This window comes from Cyprinodon variegatus, unplaced genomic scaffold (genome assembly GCF_000732505.1).
Source record: "Cyprinodon variegatus isolate N-32 unplaced genomic scaffold, C_variegatus-1.0 Scaffold54, whole genome shotgun sequence".
NCBI lineage: Eukaryota > Metazoa > Chordata > Actinopteri > Cyprinodontiformes > Cyprinodontidae > Cyprinodon > Cyprinodon variegatus.
Window position 1 is genome coordinate 1001533 of NW_015150507.1, and position 13918 is coordinate 1015450.

At 38.2% G+C, this 13918-nt stretch overlaps 1 protein-coding gene across 1 annotated transcript; it reads right to left on the minus strand.

Moving 5' to 3' along the window:
- Nucleotides 1–143: 143 nt before the first annotated feature.
- LOC107082452 (poly [ADP-ribose] polymerase 12-like) lies at nucleotides 144–10811 on the minus strand. Its single transcript, XM_015371139.1, has 11 exons — nucleotides 10449–10811; nucleotides 8107–8242; nucleotides 7761–8022; nucleotides 7516–7677; nucleotides 7238–7427; nucleotides 6974–7148; nucleotides 2887–3116; nucleotides 2714–2801; nucleotides 2483–2613; nucleotides 2237–2388; nucleotides 144–2147 (listed from the first exon to the last, which is right to left on the minus strand). The coding sequence occupies exons 1-11, from the start codon at nucleotides 10760–10762 to the stop codon at nucleotides 1891–1893; spliced, it is 2097 nt and encodes a 698-aa protein (XP_015226625.1). The 5' UTR covers nucleotides 10763–10811; the 3' UTR covers nucleotides 144–1890.
- Nucleotides 10812–13918: the final 3107 nt, after the last annotated feature.

Here is a 13918-nt window from a genome sequence, read left to right on the forward strand (position 1 = left end):
TGCCAGCCAATAATCACGGTTAATGCAAAATTAAATGAATGTTTTTTAAATATTTTATTTTCTCCTTTTGTTTTAACTCTTGATTAGACCAGGTCCAATTAATACATATTATTAAAATGTAAGTAAAAATGTAAGTGCTTCTAGTCAATTAATAAAAAGGATTTTACATAATATGAGTAAAAACTTACCAATTTCAACTGAAAGGTTATTATATGAGGCATTAAGTGTATAAATACCACATTTATTTTGATTCCGCATTTAAACACCATAGCATTTGTTCTAAATTATTTACCTTAGATTATTCTAGAAAATAGCACAAAATGAATGTGGGTTTACATCTGGTTCATAAGTAGTTTCTATCCTTGCCCTGTGATGGACTGTCAAACAAAATAGTTAAAATATCTTATAACTAAGGTAAAAAACAGTTTGGAATAAAAAACTGAGCAAAAACAAAACAACACACATGTATTACCTTTATTTGACAAGAAACAGGGCCTATATTTTACAAATATGAGATCAGATGTATCACTGTAAATGCCTCCTTTTTATAACATTAAACTGTTCCCTATAAACGGAAAGAAAAACAACCACTAAACACATACGTCTGCTTAATTATCATTATAATGTGCAAAACCAAGTAACCGATCATTTCTAAAGCAAACACAGTGGGTCAAATGATATTCCTAATCATTGAGATCAAGATTCACTTAAACCTAACCAGACAGCAACATATTTAATATAAATCTTGTTATTCAGTGGGATACAATGGGTTGAAGAAGGGGCATATTTTATTTTAGTATAAGATTGCTTTTTCTGTATGTCCTCTACTGCACATACACATCTGCACATACAATGACTGGATAAGTTACATCTGAGTAAACTTTAGAGTTTTTCTATATTAAAAAAAACTGCCCCAGGATGAGATATATATCTTATCCTATGGGGCAGTTTTTCTGCAAAGGGGACTAGAAAACTCACACATGTTAAGGGGAGAATGAAGGGCGTTGTGCATCATGAGATATTAAGCCAAAACCTTCGTCCATCAGTGAGACTATCTAAGATGGAACGAGGCTGGGTCTTCCAGCATGACATCTTAAGCACACCACTCTGTTCATACAGGACAGACATGGCACCGTAAAAAAAAAAAAAAAAAACATTTCAAGGCTCTGCAGCAGCTTAGCTAGGCTCAACACCTAAACCCCATAGAAAATCTGTGGAGGGAAAGCCTCCGTGGCCCAATAACAGCCTCAAAACATCACTGCTTTAAAGGAGATCTGTATGACTAGGCCAAAATATCCGACAAAGTGTGATCAAACCTGATGAAGACTGGGAACATTTACCCTCTGTCTTTGACAACAAAGGTTATCCTACAAAGTAATGAGCCGAACTTCTGTTTTATTATTTTCTCTGATAATTTGCAAATAAACTCTCACAGTATGTCTTTTTTCTTTTTTGGTTTTCCTCATTTTATCTCTCGTAGTTGAATTGTACCTATGATAAAGAATTAAATTCTTTCCAAGTAGGAAAGCTTACCCCAAAAAAGAAAAGATTAGCAGTAAGATTACCACAAAGAGTTTAAGAGCAAAAGAATAAAAGGTTTTAGCCTTCTTAACCTAAGAATATTGATGATTCACTGAGCAAACATTGAACTATACTCACTCTGACAGACTTGTCTCAAATTAAATAAATAAAGAGACAATGAGCAGAATAATACAGCAGACAAAGGGTGAGATTAACTGTAGGCTGGAAAGAGGAAACAAATGAATCACTATAGCTTCTCATAGCAGGCAGTCTAAGCATTCATATACTCTTCCTTCAAAAAATACAGTCACACTATCAACCATCATTTATTACCTCAACCAAACCTTGAGACAAACGATCAGTTCAGAATTATCTGTATTTAATTAGATACTCAGGATAAATCTGCTGTTTCTCAAATATCACAAATATGCTGGGGTTGCTGACGGAATTGACGCAGCTGTCATAGAGAGCTTTGCTTCCTGCTTTCTGTGGTGGTCGGACGTAGCTGCCGCTTCCAGTTGTGTATTCACCTACCAGGACCAGTGCAACAAACATGGTCTTGGTTCGACTCCCTCCAGCCTTGGAATATCTGTCTGAGTAGGATGCATCTTTGGCAAAGTAGCTTCCTAGAACAAAGATAGTGAGCTTTAAGAATGATTAGAGTTATTCTAATTTTAGCTGCTTTTGATAGAGACACTTGCATTATCTACAGTACCTTTGCCATAGGCTGTTCCATGGACGCCACACATCCTCCAGTCAAAGTTTTGCTCACATATTGCATCAACAATTGTGTCCTCTGTCCCGTAGAACAAGTATTGCTGATTAACAAGTCCCCCTCCATTCCTCTTCTGCATCTGCTCCTTCTGCCTGAAAATACAGCACACAATGTAAAAACATGTGGTTAATTAGTTTTTACCACACAGAGAATCAATTCATATTCATCTGCATGCAGTTAGTTTACCATTGAAAGACTTTCCACAGAGATGGATTCTGAATCCTCTCGATGCTTGCAATGATACCATTAGGCATGGTGCGCTTGAACAATGTCTCAATCATATTGTAATCTTTTGCTCCTTTGGACAGAAGTAGGAGCTGGAAAAGGAGAGTCAAGTGTTGCTATATTAAATGTTGTTCAAAGCTATTATCAGAAAAAGATCAATTTAATGCTATATAGATAATTAAATACAGATACTTTATATCCTAGATCTGGAAGAGCACTTTTGTCCCAATGGGATGGGACATCTTCCAAGACAAAGGAGCTAGAGGTGTGTGATGCCCCACTACAGAAAAGATGCATATATTAGGCATCATTTCAGTGAAACTCCAATATGAAAAATAATCATAATCCATGTCTCTGGTGGATACCTCTTGAGCTTCTGCTCCACATCATGAGCAGACACAAAGCAAGGCCTCCGTCGGACCTCCCTCTTAGTCTGGTACTGTAAATTCTGCTGATACATTTGCTGGTTTCCTACTGCATCCTTAAAGTGGAAAATATACTTTTGGTTTCCAGCCTGGAAAGGGATCTCTGCATCTCCATCTGCCAGGTACACATTTTCCAGGGTTTTAGAAGTGATTGATGCATCTGCTGAACCCTAATAACAAAAACAACACACAAGAAAGAAAACAATCAACAGATGTGTCCAAAGTAATCATGTTCTTTACTCAAGTAGGAGGTAAAAAAACCTGGATTAAAGAAACGACTGACAGATTTAACTCCTTTACTTGAGTAAAAATGTACCGGTTCTAGATCGTACACGAGTATGAAAGTTTTCCTTTTGAATGACACACAACCTAAAGGCTAAGGGTTAAATTTTCTCTTTTGCTCAATGCACTGGAGTAAAGACCATAAGAAAATAATGATTTAGTCTAGTTTTGATCTAAATAAAAATTTCAGATAGGACAATACAGAAGTATTGCATCAGCAGTTGAATACTTTAGGAGTTCTGGTATTCAGAACATAAAAGTTATACAGTAGCAGCCATTAAAAATGGCCCTTCCCAGTTAAACGCCAACCGAATGGCAGCCCCCTTCTCTGCGACCCCTAGCAAAAATCCTCTCCAACTTCCAGCCACTGGCCTTTTCCTGGGCGTGCATTTCTTTACTCTAATTTCACCCTTTCACTGAATTACAGGGTCTGACCAGGAGATTAAGCTCCTCTTAATGCCCACAAATCATGACAGAAAGAATATTTTAGTGCAAAGATTCTTGTTTAAAGTAATAGGGAAGCGGCTGTTCTAACGGTTCCAAATTTTTCAGAGTGGTGCCCGAATTTACATGAGTGAATAAAGTAAATGTGATTGGTAGATTATCAAGGAGGCGGGATTGTTGTGGTGGAAGGTTTGCAAGCAGGTTTGGTTGTAGCCAGTGTCTCTGGAAGCATCTAACCAGTCAGCAACTGCTAGTAGGTTCCCAATGGGAAATTACATTGGGAACAAGAAGCACTTAGCAACGACACTGTCAAGGAACGCTATGGACAGCGGAAACATGCAAGAGGAGGAGAGTTTTGTGTTGGAGATTGTGGATGAGTCTCCTCTGACATAGATTTTTTATTTAGAGGAGGAAGATGGGGATGAGGTTGTTGTGGAAGAGGATGCCAGGGCAGCAGAAGCTTGGTTTGGTGTAGAAGGCTTACAGCCGTACATGTTTGAGCCCTTGTCTCACCACGCTGCCAGTTCTGTTAGCTCTACGCCTGCTGAAGACACAGACGTCCATCCCCGTGAACATGGGGACTCAATGGTAAAGTAAATTATTCTCATTTCTTATTTCAACCTTTGTGTATATTAGCCGCGACATATGAATCAAGATACTATGACACTCGACACATGATTGACAGATGATTGTTGATATATGATTGGCCGAATTTAGATGTACAAGCTGATGTATAACTAACTGGCCTGCATAAAATAATGGAAAAAAATAACACAGATTTTAAGACAGGATTTTCTAACTTTTGGGACAATATGGTCTGATAAAGTGTATATTTATATACATGTTTAAGCCAGAATTATATGACATTTAAATATGATTTCCCTATGACTTTAAAAGGGAATTGTAGAGGACCAGCCAAGGGCCCCATCAAGGAAAGTGGGGAAATTTTCAATGAATAATACTACTGTACATGTAGGGTTAGCATTGAAAAAAGATCTTAAAACATATCCAACTGCAAATTTAAATCTGGTAAAAGGGAATGCCTTGCATCACAGAATATGAGCCATAATCTACCGTTTTTTAGTGCCCTGTCTTCATCCATGTTGCCATCAGTGTTTTTCCAATAATAAACATTTTAGACAATTGGACAGATTCTCTTTTCTCTTCATTCCCCTGCTTTGTTGTAATTGTTATGTCATAAGGTAATCAGTATGTATCAGTATTCAGTATGTATCAGTTTTGGTTAATATATTTGTTCTCTTCAGAAATCTACAATCAAGATTATATGGTTTCCCCAAAAAAACATCAGTAGTCTATGACCGACAAAATAAAAGCTATTAATGTCAGAAAGAACTTAAATGTCTTAAGTAAGGCTGCAGTTTTAAATTTGCCACATAAATAAAGTTGAATGTGTCATTAGTTAAATGAAAAAAAAAAATTTCTACTTAGTCTGAATCTTCCAAACAACTGTTAAGGAATTAGGATTTTTATGACATGTAACTATTACTGTAAATTTTGTTCCATTTTAGCTTTTCAAAAATCAAATCATTAAATTAATTAAATAATGGCTGTTGCTTTTGTTGTTTAAATGATCCAAAATGGTCAACATTACCAAAAAACAGGAAAATGTAACATACATATCTCTGAATCCAAAAACCCTGTGAGACCATAAGTCCAACTTTGTCCAGGGGCTGATGTAGTTAAGAGAGGAGGTATGCCTCATTCTCTTTTAATAGACTTGCTCCTGTCTAAGCCTTTTCTATGGCAAACATTTTCACACATGGAGGTGCGTCAACAAGGGCTGCATTCCTCCTCTGGGTGTTTGGACATTGGTTGTTTGGAAGCCAAGACTTCTATCCAATGAAAGGACTGATTAGAATTAACTGAAACCAGTGAGATTAACACAGAGAGGGAGAAACTATGAGAAATGCAGCAAACTGAGACAGTAGTAAAATTAACTAACAGACCTGACCTTATTCTAGAATTGTTAGAAACTGACTCAACTTTAATAAAGAACTTCAATAACAATAGCATAGTAGGTCTGATATAGTGAAGAGGGCAACAATCTGATGGTGCTGGTCCAGGGAAACCCCTATCAAAGTGATCGAGGAAGCCATAAGGGACTAAAGGAGGTCCAGAAAGACTGAACAAGCTCCTCTTTGCAATCACATTTCCTTTAACCTTTCATGGATTGAGCACTCCTCTCATCAACTGAATACAGCTCAAAAATGGCTCTACTTTCTCAGGAAGTTAAAATGGATTGGTTTCTCTTCTTAGCTGCTTAGAGACATCTAGAGGCCAAACTGCAAGCGTCCAGTATGAAAGCTTCACAGCACAAGAGAGGTAGAACTTAAGGTGGGGAGGAGTCCAGAGAGGCACAGGGGATTGTGGGATACGGTCTACCAGATCTGGACTCCGTTAATGCATGACTCTAAAAAAAGGCCCACGTCTGAAGATGTTTTATTTTCTCCAAGTGTGTTTATTTTTTCTATATACCGGTAAGTCTTAAATTTCTCTGTGTGCTAAGCTTAAGTCTCCACCACATTTGATAATGGTTTAGCAATAACAATAAAGATTCTTGTTTTAATGACACAGTTCTTCACTAATACAGCTATTAAAACAGTATTAAGTATGTTTTAAACTTTTTCTTGGGAAGACCTATAATCATGGTATATTTAAGATACACATACAATGCTTCAATGCTTTAACCATTTTCCTTTTTTTCAGTGCAATTTATTTCTTCATTTTTAGAAATATCTTTCTTTACATTTAATAATGCACAGTAAATTTCGCAGTGATAAAGTAACACTTTAAGAGTGCATTTGGTCCCACTACGAATTAGTGTTAAATTAGAACTCTACATAGAGTATATTTCTTCAGTTGTTGTTGCAATAACTCTAAAAGTGTCAATGTACTTTGACACTGCATATTTAGCATTGTGAAATTTACTGTGTATTATGAAGGAATTTTTGGGTTAATTAACATTCATCAGTTTATATAAAGTTTTCCATCTTAAAAAGGTTCACACTTAGACTTAACTTCTTTTTTTTCTGAATATCTATGATTTTGAATTTGTGTAGCAACTTTAATATTTTTTCTCATTTCTACAATTAAACCCTGTAAAGATTGCTTTTTTGGATCATTCCATCTAATCTCAACAGGTGACAGCATCTAGGCTTCAATTAGGCAGAAAATATATATCTTAAAAATAAGTTCTATAGATAAAAGGTGGTAAATTGGACCATTTTTTGTTGCAATTTTTAGATTTGCAATATTTCAAAACAAGATTTTATCAACTCACTTGTCCATACTCCACCCATTTCCCATCATTTTCCTTCCAGTACCACAACCACTCTGTGGTTAAAATGTAGTATGGGGGCTTAGAGACAGAGGAGGCTGTGGACAGGCGCCGAACTGGAGATCCTCCGTATGTCATTCTTATGAAGTCCACATAAGGCTCACTGTTTGACGCAGCGCTAGAAAAGTATTTCTCTTTTAGCTTCACTGAACCTGAGCACATATCTGTGTTGTTCAATTAAATAGGAAGTTACTGAGTCATTTGTACCTTCGCGAAGGAAAAAACCATGACAATACGGATGTTGTTGCAGGTGTATCTTTGCAGCTCGTATCACATGATGGGTCACAGAATGCTTTCTCTACTTCCTCCATGTTAACCAAGTCCTTCCAGGTCTTGCCATCCTTGTCTAAAACCTGCCATCTGTAAGGAAGGGGCCAGTGGACACGACCGCATTTCTCTGTGACAGAATTCACAAGAGAAAACCGTACAGGATGAGCCAAATTGAAAAAGTCAGTGTGAATACCAGCTCTGTTAGCAGCTAATACCTTTGAATTTGCAGTTTCTGCGAATAAAGAAGAGGCAGATCTCGTTTCGCTCTGCATCAGTTATTGGTTTAGAGGAGGTGACGGATTTAGTCGGAGATGCAGGTTTGTTTTGAGGAGGCTGATGGACAGGCTGCTGTGGGCTGGTTCTCGCCACCGGAAGCACTACAGGAAACATATTCATTCATTCATTCATTCTACATATCACATCTTTATAAAGAAAAAAAATTACAACAATAATTAATCACCTGGAACAGCAGTTGGCTTCTCAAGTTGACCAATGATGATGTATTTATTCCTATAGATCTTGTAAAGGTTTTGAATATTCTCCTCACTGTATCCTTTGAAAAGCTTCATCGCTTGTTCATCAAAATTATGTTGCCTCTTACACGAGGATCCAAACTTACAGTCTCCTTGTAAGAAATGCAGGCAGATGTGGAGCTTTTTGCAGCCACTGGCAAATTTGCAGGAGCCAAACTGACCATCGCCCTTGTTGTAGTGTGGACATACCTGAAAGAAAATGGATCTTCACATCAAATCTTAAAATAAGAAAAGTTAAACGTCCATCATGGGACTCGAGTCTGCAAGTCCTACCTCAGGAAGGAGGGAAGGATCATTTTGCAGCAAAAGTTGCACCAACTGTTTATCTGTTAACTTCTGAAGACCATATCTCTTTAAAAGTCGAGCGTTGTGTCGAAAAGCCAGACTGTGTGGGTTTTTACACTTGGCACTAAAGAAAACATGCAAAGGTTATTTTTGGTTGTAATTTATAAGTACATTTTCATTATTCTTCAAAACCAAATTGCAATACATTTCTACTGCAGTGTTTAAACTGAGTTTGGCTAAAATGTGTTCAGACATATAATGCATCCTTTAATGCAAAATTGCACTTTAAATATAGCCATTTTAAAATTTGTTTTAGTCTTAAAGTCACAAATTAAACCCAGTTAAAGAATAAAATACAATTTTACAGTAAACAAAAAACCATGTAATAGTATCCGAGAAAAACTCTAGATGATAGCTTCATAGATATGTACAATTCTAGCTTTAATATATTTCCCCAAGATTTTATGTGATAAATTAACTCACAATAGTGCATATTTATGAGGTGGGTGGGTGGTGGTGGGGAATACACATTTGTTTTTACTGTTTAAATCCCAACTGTGGTGCTAAAAAAGATTTAAATAAAAAGAACTTAGCAACCGTGGGACAAGCTGGGGGTGGCATCAGACTGCACAGCAGCTTTTCATTAGCGGGGAGAGGGAAGCTATCACCATCCAGCATCATTATGACCCTAAAGACCCATTCATGAGATGAAACTGGATAGTTAAAAAATATATTCCACAGGCATAGTTTAAAATGTTGTAACCTAGCGTAAAAAAACACAATTAGGGTGAAAATAGCCCCAGTCTGGTGGAGTGATACAGCAGGCCTACTGCAAATACATTCATGCAGATTTTTTCACCAAGTCTTGACTCAGAGAGGCTGGGCAAAAATACAGTTTATATATTGAGGTCATAGAAAAGCATTTATAACATATTTTTTACTTTACATTAATATTGTGCTCAACTGTGTGCTTAATGGTCATTAAAAAGCGAAAACTAGAACGCTTTGTAATAACTAAAGCGTCAGGGTTTTTGAATACTGTCCAATTCTTCAGGAATTACTGGTTATACATGTACTTCATTTTAAACTGCGGACATTGTATTTCTGTTCCAATAACCAAACACCCTGTGGCCTTTTAATCCTAATAGTTATTTTCTGTGAGCCTCAAGAGAAATTTAAAGGTTGAGGCCCCAGTCCAACTTGTCAGGGCCCCTCCCGCTGCTGACCTTGGAGTAAAGACTTTACGTGATGCAGGGAGAGGTAACTAAGACCAGGAAAACTAAAAACATAAATATGACCAATTAGAAGATGCCATAAAAGGGCGTGACAATGAAAACTGTTCCAAGACTTAGGAGTACATGTAAAACAGATTTACGAGTATATAGCTCTGAAGACAGTAATCTTAAATGTTCAATTGAATTCAGTTTATTTATATAGCGCCAATTCAGAAAACATGCCATCTCAAGGCACTTTACAGTTCACCGGATCATACAGTCAAATTGATTCAAAGTTTTCTATCTAAGGAAAACCAGTTGATTGTATCAACCCATTGACTCAAATGCAATCCCTCACACATGCTTGTAGCGACAGTGGAGAGGAAAAACTCCCTTTTAACAGGAAGAAACTTCCAGCAGAACCAGAGAGAAACTCTTCAAAAAGTCCATTATGGTGTAAGTGATCGCACACTTGTTTGGCAACTACTTTCTCAAGAATTTTAGATAAGAAAGGAAGACTGAATATAGGTCTATAATTGGTCATCTGGGTCAAGAGACAGTTTCTTAAGCAAAGGTTTAATTACAGCAACCTTAAAAGCCGTTGGTACATATCCATTTAACAGGAATAGATTAATCACATCTAAAATTAAGGAGGAGATCAAAGTGAATAGAATGTTCATCACTGCCATCTTCTGGAATAAATACAAAAAATAACTTGCCTGAAACAAAATAATGATTTTTAGATTTCTTAGAGGTAGTGTCCATCTTTGTTTATGAAGAGTTAAATGTGTAGGTAGGTAGACTCGTGGTTGAGAGTGAATAACAATATTTTATTTTAAAAGTGGGGCTAGAAAACTTGCTTTGTTGTTGTTGTTTTTTAAGTTCGTTGCAAAGCTTTTCTTATTAATCTCTCAAACTGTGTTTAATGACCACAGTACGTTTCCTTCAACTGTTTTTGCTCTAGAAGGGGGTGGACCTTCAGAGAAAAAAAATTTAAAAATAGAAAGTTTTAAAGTTAATGATTAACAACTGTTACTTCTATTCAACATTGATACAAAACATTTAAAAGTGCATGTATATTTATCAAAGTGGACAAAAACTGTTTAATCAACTTACCCGAAAGTGCAGTTTCCAACTACAAGATACCTACACAGGTGTAAGCAATCACACTGGGCGCATTCTCCAGCTTTTTTCTGACAAAGCCTCAAACTGGTTTTAGCAACAACCAGACTATCGGGCCTGATCATATTACCGCTGGCGGCTGGCTGCTTTCCTTCTCGAATCGCTATTTTACCATCGTCGAAAAGAACTGAGCGCAGGTCTGTCACCTCAAAGCCGAAATTGCTCTGAGCGAGTTCTAGCAGCTGTTCGAAAGCCAAACATCCGTAGTTGTCACACAGGACGCTGATAACTAACTCTGTGGAAGCCATAATAAAATGCGTCTGTGCTGAACTGCTGGAACAGCTGATCTGACCTCATTAGAAGACTAAAAACAATACGCCTTCTTTTATGAGGAAAACGAAACTAATGACGGAGAACGTTTTGATTTGTCACGTAGCGAATAAAACATTTACCGTTGTTTGTTGTTGTTTTTTGTCCCTACACTAAAAAATATGATAAATTCTAACGTTTATTTTTGCGAACAGGAGACTTTAACCTAGGTAAAATCAGTGTGCATTCTAAAAATAAATAAAAAATACACACACACACACACACACACACACACATATATATATATATATAGCTCAAAACTTTTATATGACAAATAATAATATGACGATGATTTTTAAATCGGAGGGGAAAAAAGTCAGTGATTTTCCAAAATTAGTGGGGGTTTTTAAACGGGCCACCAGGGGGTGACAGAGTGGCTCAGAATTATTTTTTTTTTTCTTAAGCACACAGTTGAGAACAAAATTAAGGTAAAGGAAAAAATATGTTTTTAATGCTTTTCTATAACCTCAATATATAAACTGTATTTTCCCAGATAGCTCCAAAAAAGAAAAAATTTTTGTATTAATTACAACATCAAACTCCACTTGATGATATTGAAATTACACACTTAGGGGATTTAAAATTGGAAATTGGCTCTCTTTACCTAATTATTTATGAAAGGACTATTTCCCACCTTGGTTAAAAGGGAACTGAATTGTATTTTTCCTTTTGCTGCAAACATATTTTCTGAATGTGGCTTTTTCAAGTTTAAGGTACTAAAATTAGACCAGAGCATGCATACGCTTGGGCAATGATATACAAGTGGCACTGAGACATTTAACCCAGCCAGCCCTCCCTTTATGGACCCACGAACATTCTTGAGAGGCAAATTCCAGTGGATTGTTTTTTAACTTTTTTGGAATAGTTCTGTTATGGGAATGTAAAGTTACATCTTTTTAAAAAGGGGGCATAAAACACAGAGTGGATTGCCAACACTAGCAGATGTCATGCATCTCAAACCATAGCTGATTGTGGAAACTTAACTCAGGCTCCAAGCATCTGTAATGAATATATTTTATACTGAATTTATTTTAATAATTTACCCTAGGTCAGCTTTTGTACTGGGGTGACTGCACCACAGACTTCTGGGTGCTCTCCACTCTGACCCCTCCAGTTCTGATGCTGGTCCTCGTTGGGGGAAGCACGTGTTGGTCTGGTCGGACAACACTACAGTGGTCTTAAGTATCAATCACTAAAGGTGATCCAGGGATTTCTGTCCGTGGCCCACTGGCTCCTGGTTTGGGCAGCACCCTGCCTTGCCAGCCTCAGGGTTGCCTACTTCCCAGGCCTGCAGAACCACCCCACAGACTTCCTCTCTCGTATGTTGCCTCTTCCGAGAGAGTGATAGCTCCACCCAGAGCAGGTGGATCACATCTGGGTGACATTTAGCAGATTGGGGAGGATCTCTTTTCCTCCAGGGAAATGACCCACTTTTCACCCTGTCGGACGATTCTTGTACTCTTGAGTGATTCCCCAGACCCTCCTGCGGGTTCTCTAGGTGGGAAACAGGCTACTGCTGGTAGCCCGTTTCTGGTCTGCTAGGACTCTGTTTCCAGTTCTCCGCAAGCTCCAATTCAGCTCACTGATGCACCTCCCATCCAGGTTGGACCTGGATGGGTGGAGTAGTTCTGGCTTAGGCCTCTGCAGGGCTCAACCTGGACTTAGGGTGTGTAAGCCGTACCATGGTTTGTGCATGGGCACCTTCTACCTGGGCTGTCTATTCTGCCAGGTGGGAAGCGTTCGCTGACTGGTGTGGTGACAGGGGGCTGGATACCAAGCATTGTCCCATTCCGCCTTTGCTGAACTTCCTTAAAGGGTTGCTGGACTAAGGACCGCCCCCTTCCCCTTTGAAAGTGTACGTGCCATTTCCCATTGTCACGTTGTCAACTGTTGCTCTTTTGGAAAGTGTAGGGTCATAACGCTGTTCCTGAGGGGTGTCAGACAGTTGTATCCTCCAAAGTGCCCGGGGCTCCTACATGGGTTCTGCAGTTGGTGCTAGAGGCTCTTTTTATCCAGTGATGGTGAAAGAGAATATAATTCACTTTGAAAGAGAATATAATTCACTCGCCTAGCGTGGGCTAATGACCTCTCCCAGACCTCATCCTCTAGAAGGTGTCCTGCAACAACCATCTCGCTGTTGGCATATGTCATTCAGTGCATGCACCCCCTCTGATGATCAGTAGGGGTGAAACAAAGCTTAAGTTATGTATGTAGCTACTGGTCTATGAATCCCGGGTTACCACCAGAGCATTCGGGTCCCTCTGTATCACTGGTGTCATGAGAATATAGAGGAACTGAACTCCCCGTGTCTTTGGGTTATACAGGCTTACGTTGATCATGTAGTTCACAGTTGACATTGTTCATACTAATACTCAAAACTATGCAAGCACAAGAGTGATCATTTAGTGCTTGATGCACTGCCTCAGGAGTTTATTCGGGATTCATAGAACTGTAGTTATATATGTTACTTGTTTTGTCTCTGCTCTGTTCAGATTCAGAGACCTTGATTTCTAAATAAGATGCAGCAATTGCTTTCATCTGACACCAGGTCTTTGGATCACTGGGCAACAGTGCAGTTCCTAAACTCTTCTAAGCCCAAGTAAGAGACTCCTGATGTCTCTGGTACAGGCCTGGCTTGACACAATGAATGCATCATTTATAGCCTAAGTATCTGTCCTTGAGGTTGCTGTTGGTGCACTGACTCTAGCCTTATTTAACTCCCTGTGAAGCTGCCACATCTCTTCAACATATTTCACTTGACAATCCTCTCAAGGCTGCTGTTCACTCCATTTTCTGTTAATATGCCTGGGTACAGAACTCTGGGAACAACCAGCTCCTTGAGCAATTACCTTTCTGGGATACCATCCTTGTAAAGGCTATTGATGACTGTCGTTTTGATATTTGTTTTCCATGATTGTGTACCTTCAGATTCAAATTATCTCTTGCATATTATTCCCTTTGAGACTTTAAACATCTTCTAGTCAGGAATCAAAATAATCCTCTAGTTTTTCTAAGAGGATACATGCAGGTTTCAGTTCCTCTGCAGTTACAATCATTTCTAGAGTTCTTTGTTGACTGTAAATTGATCTTTATAA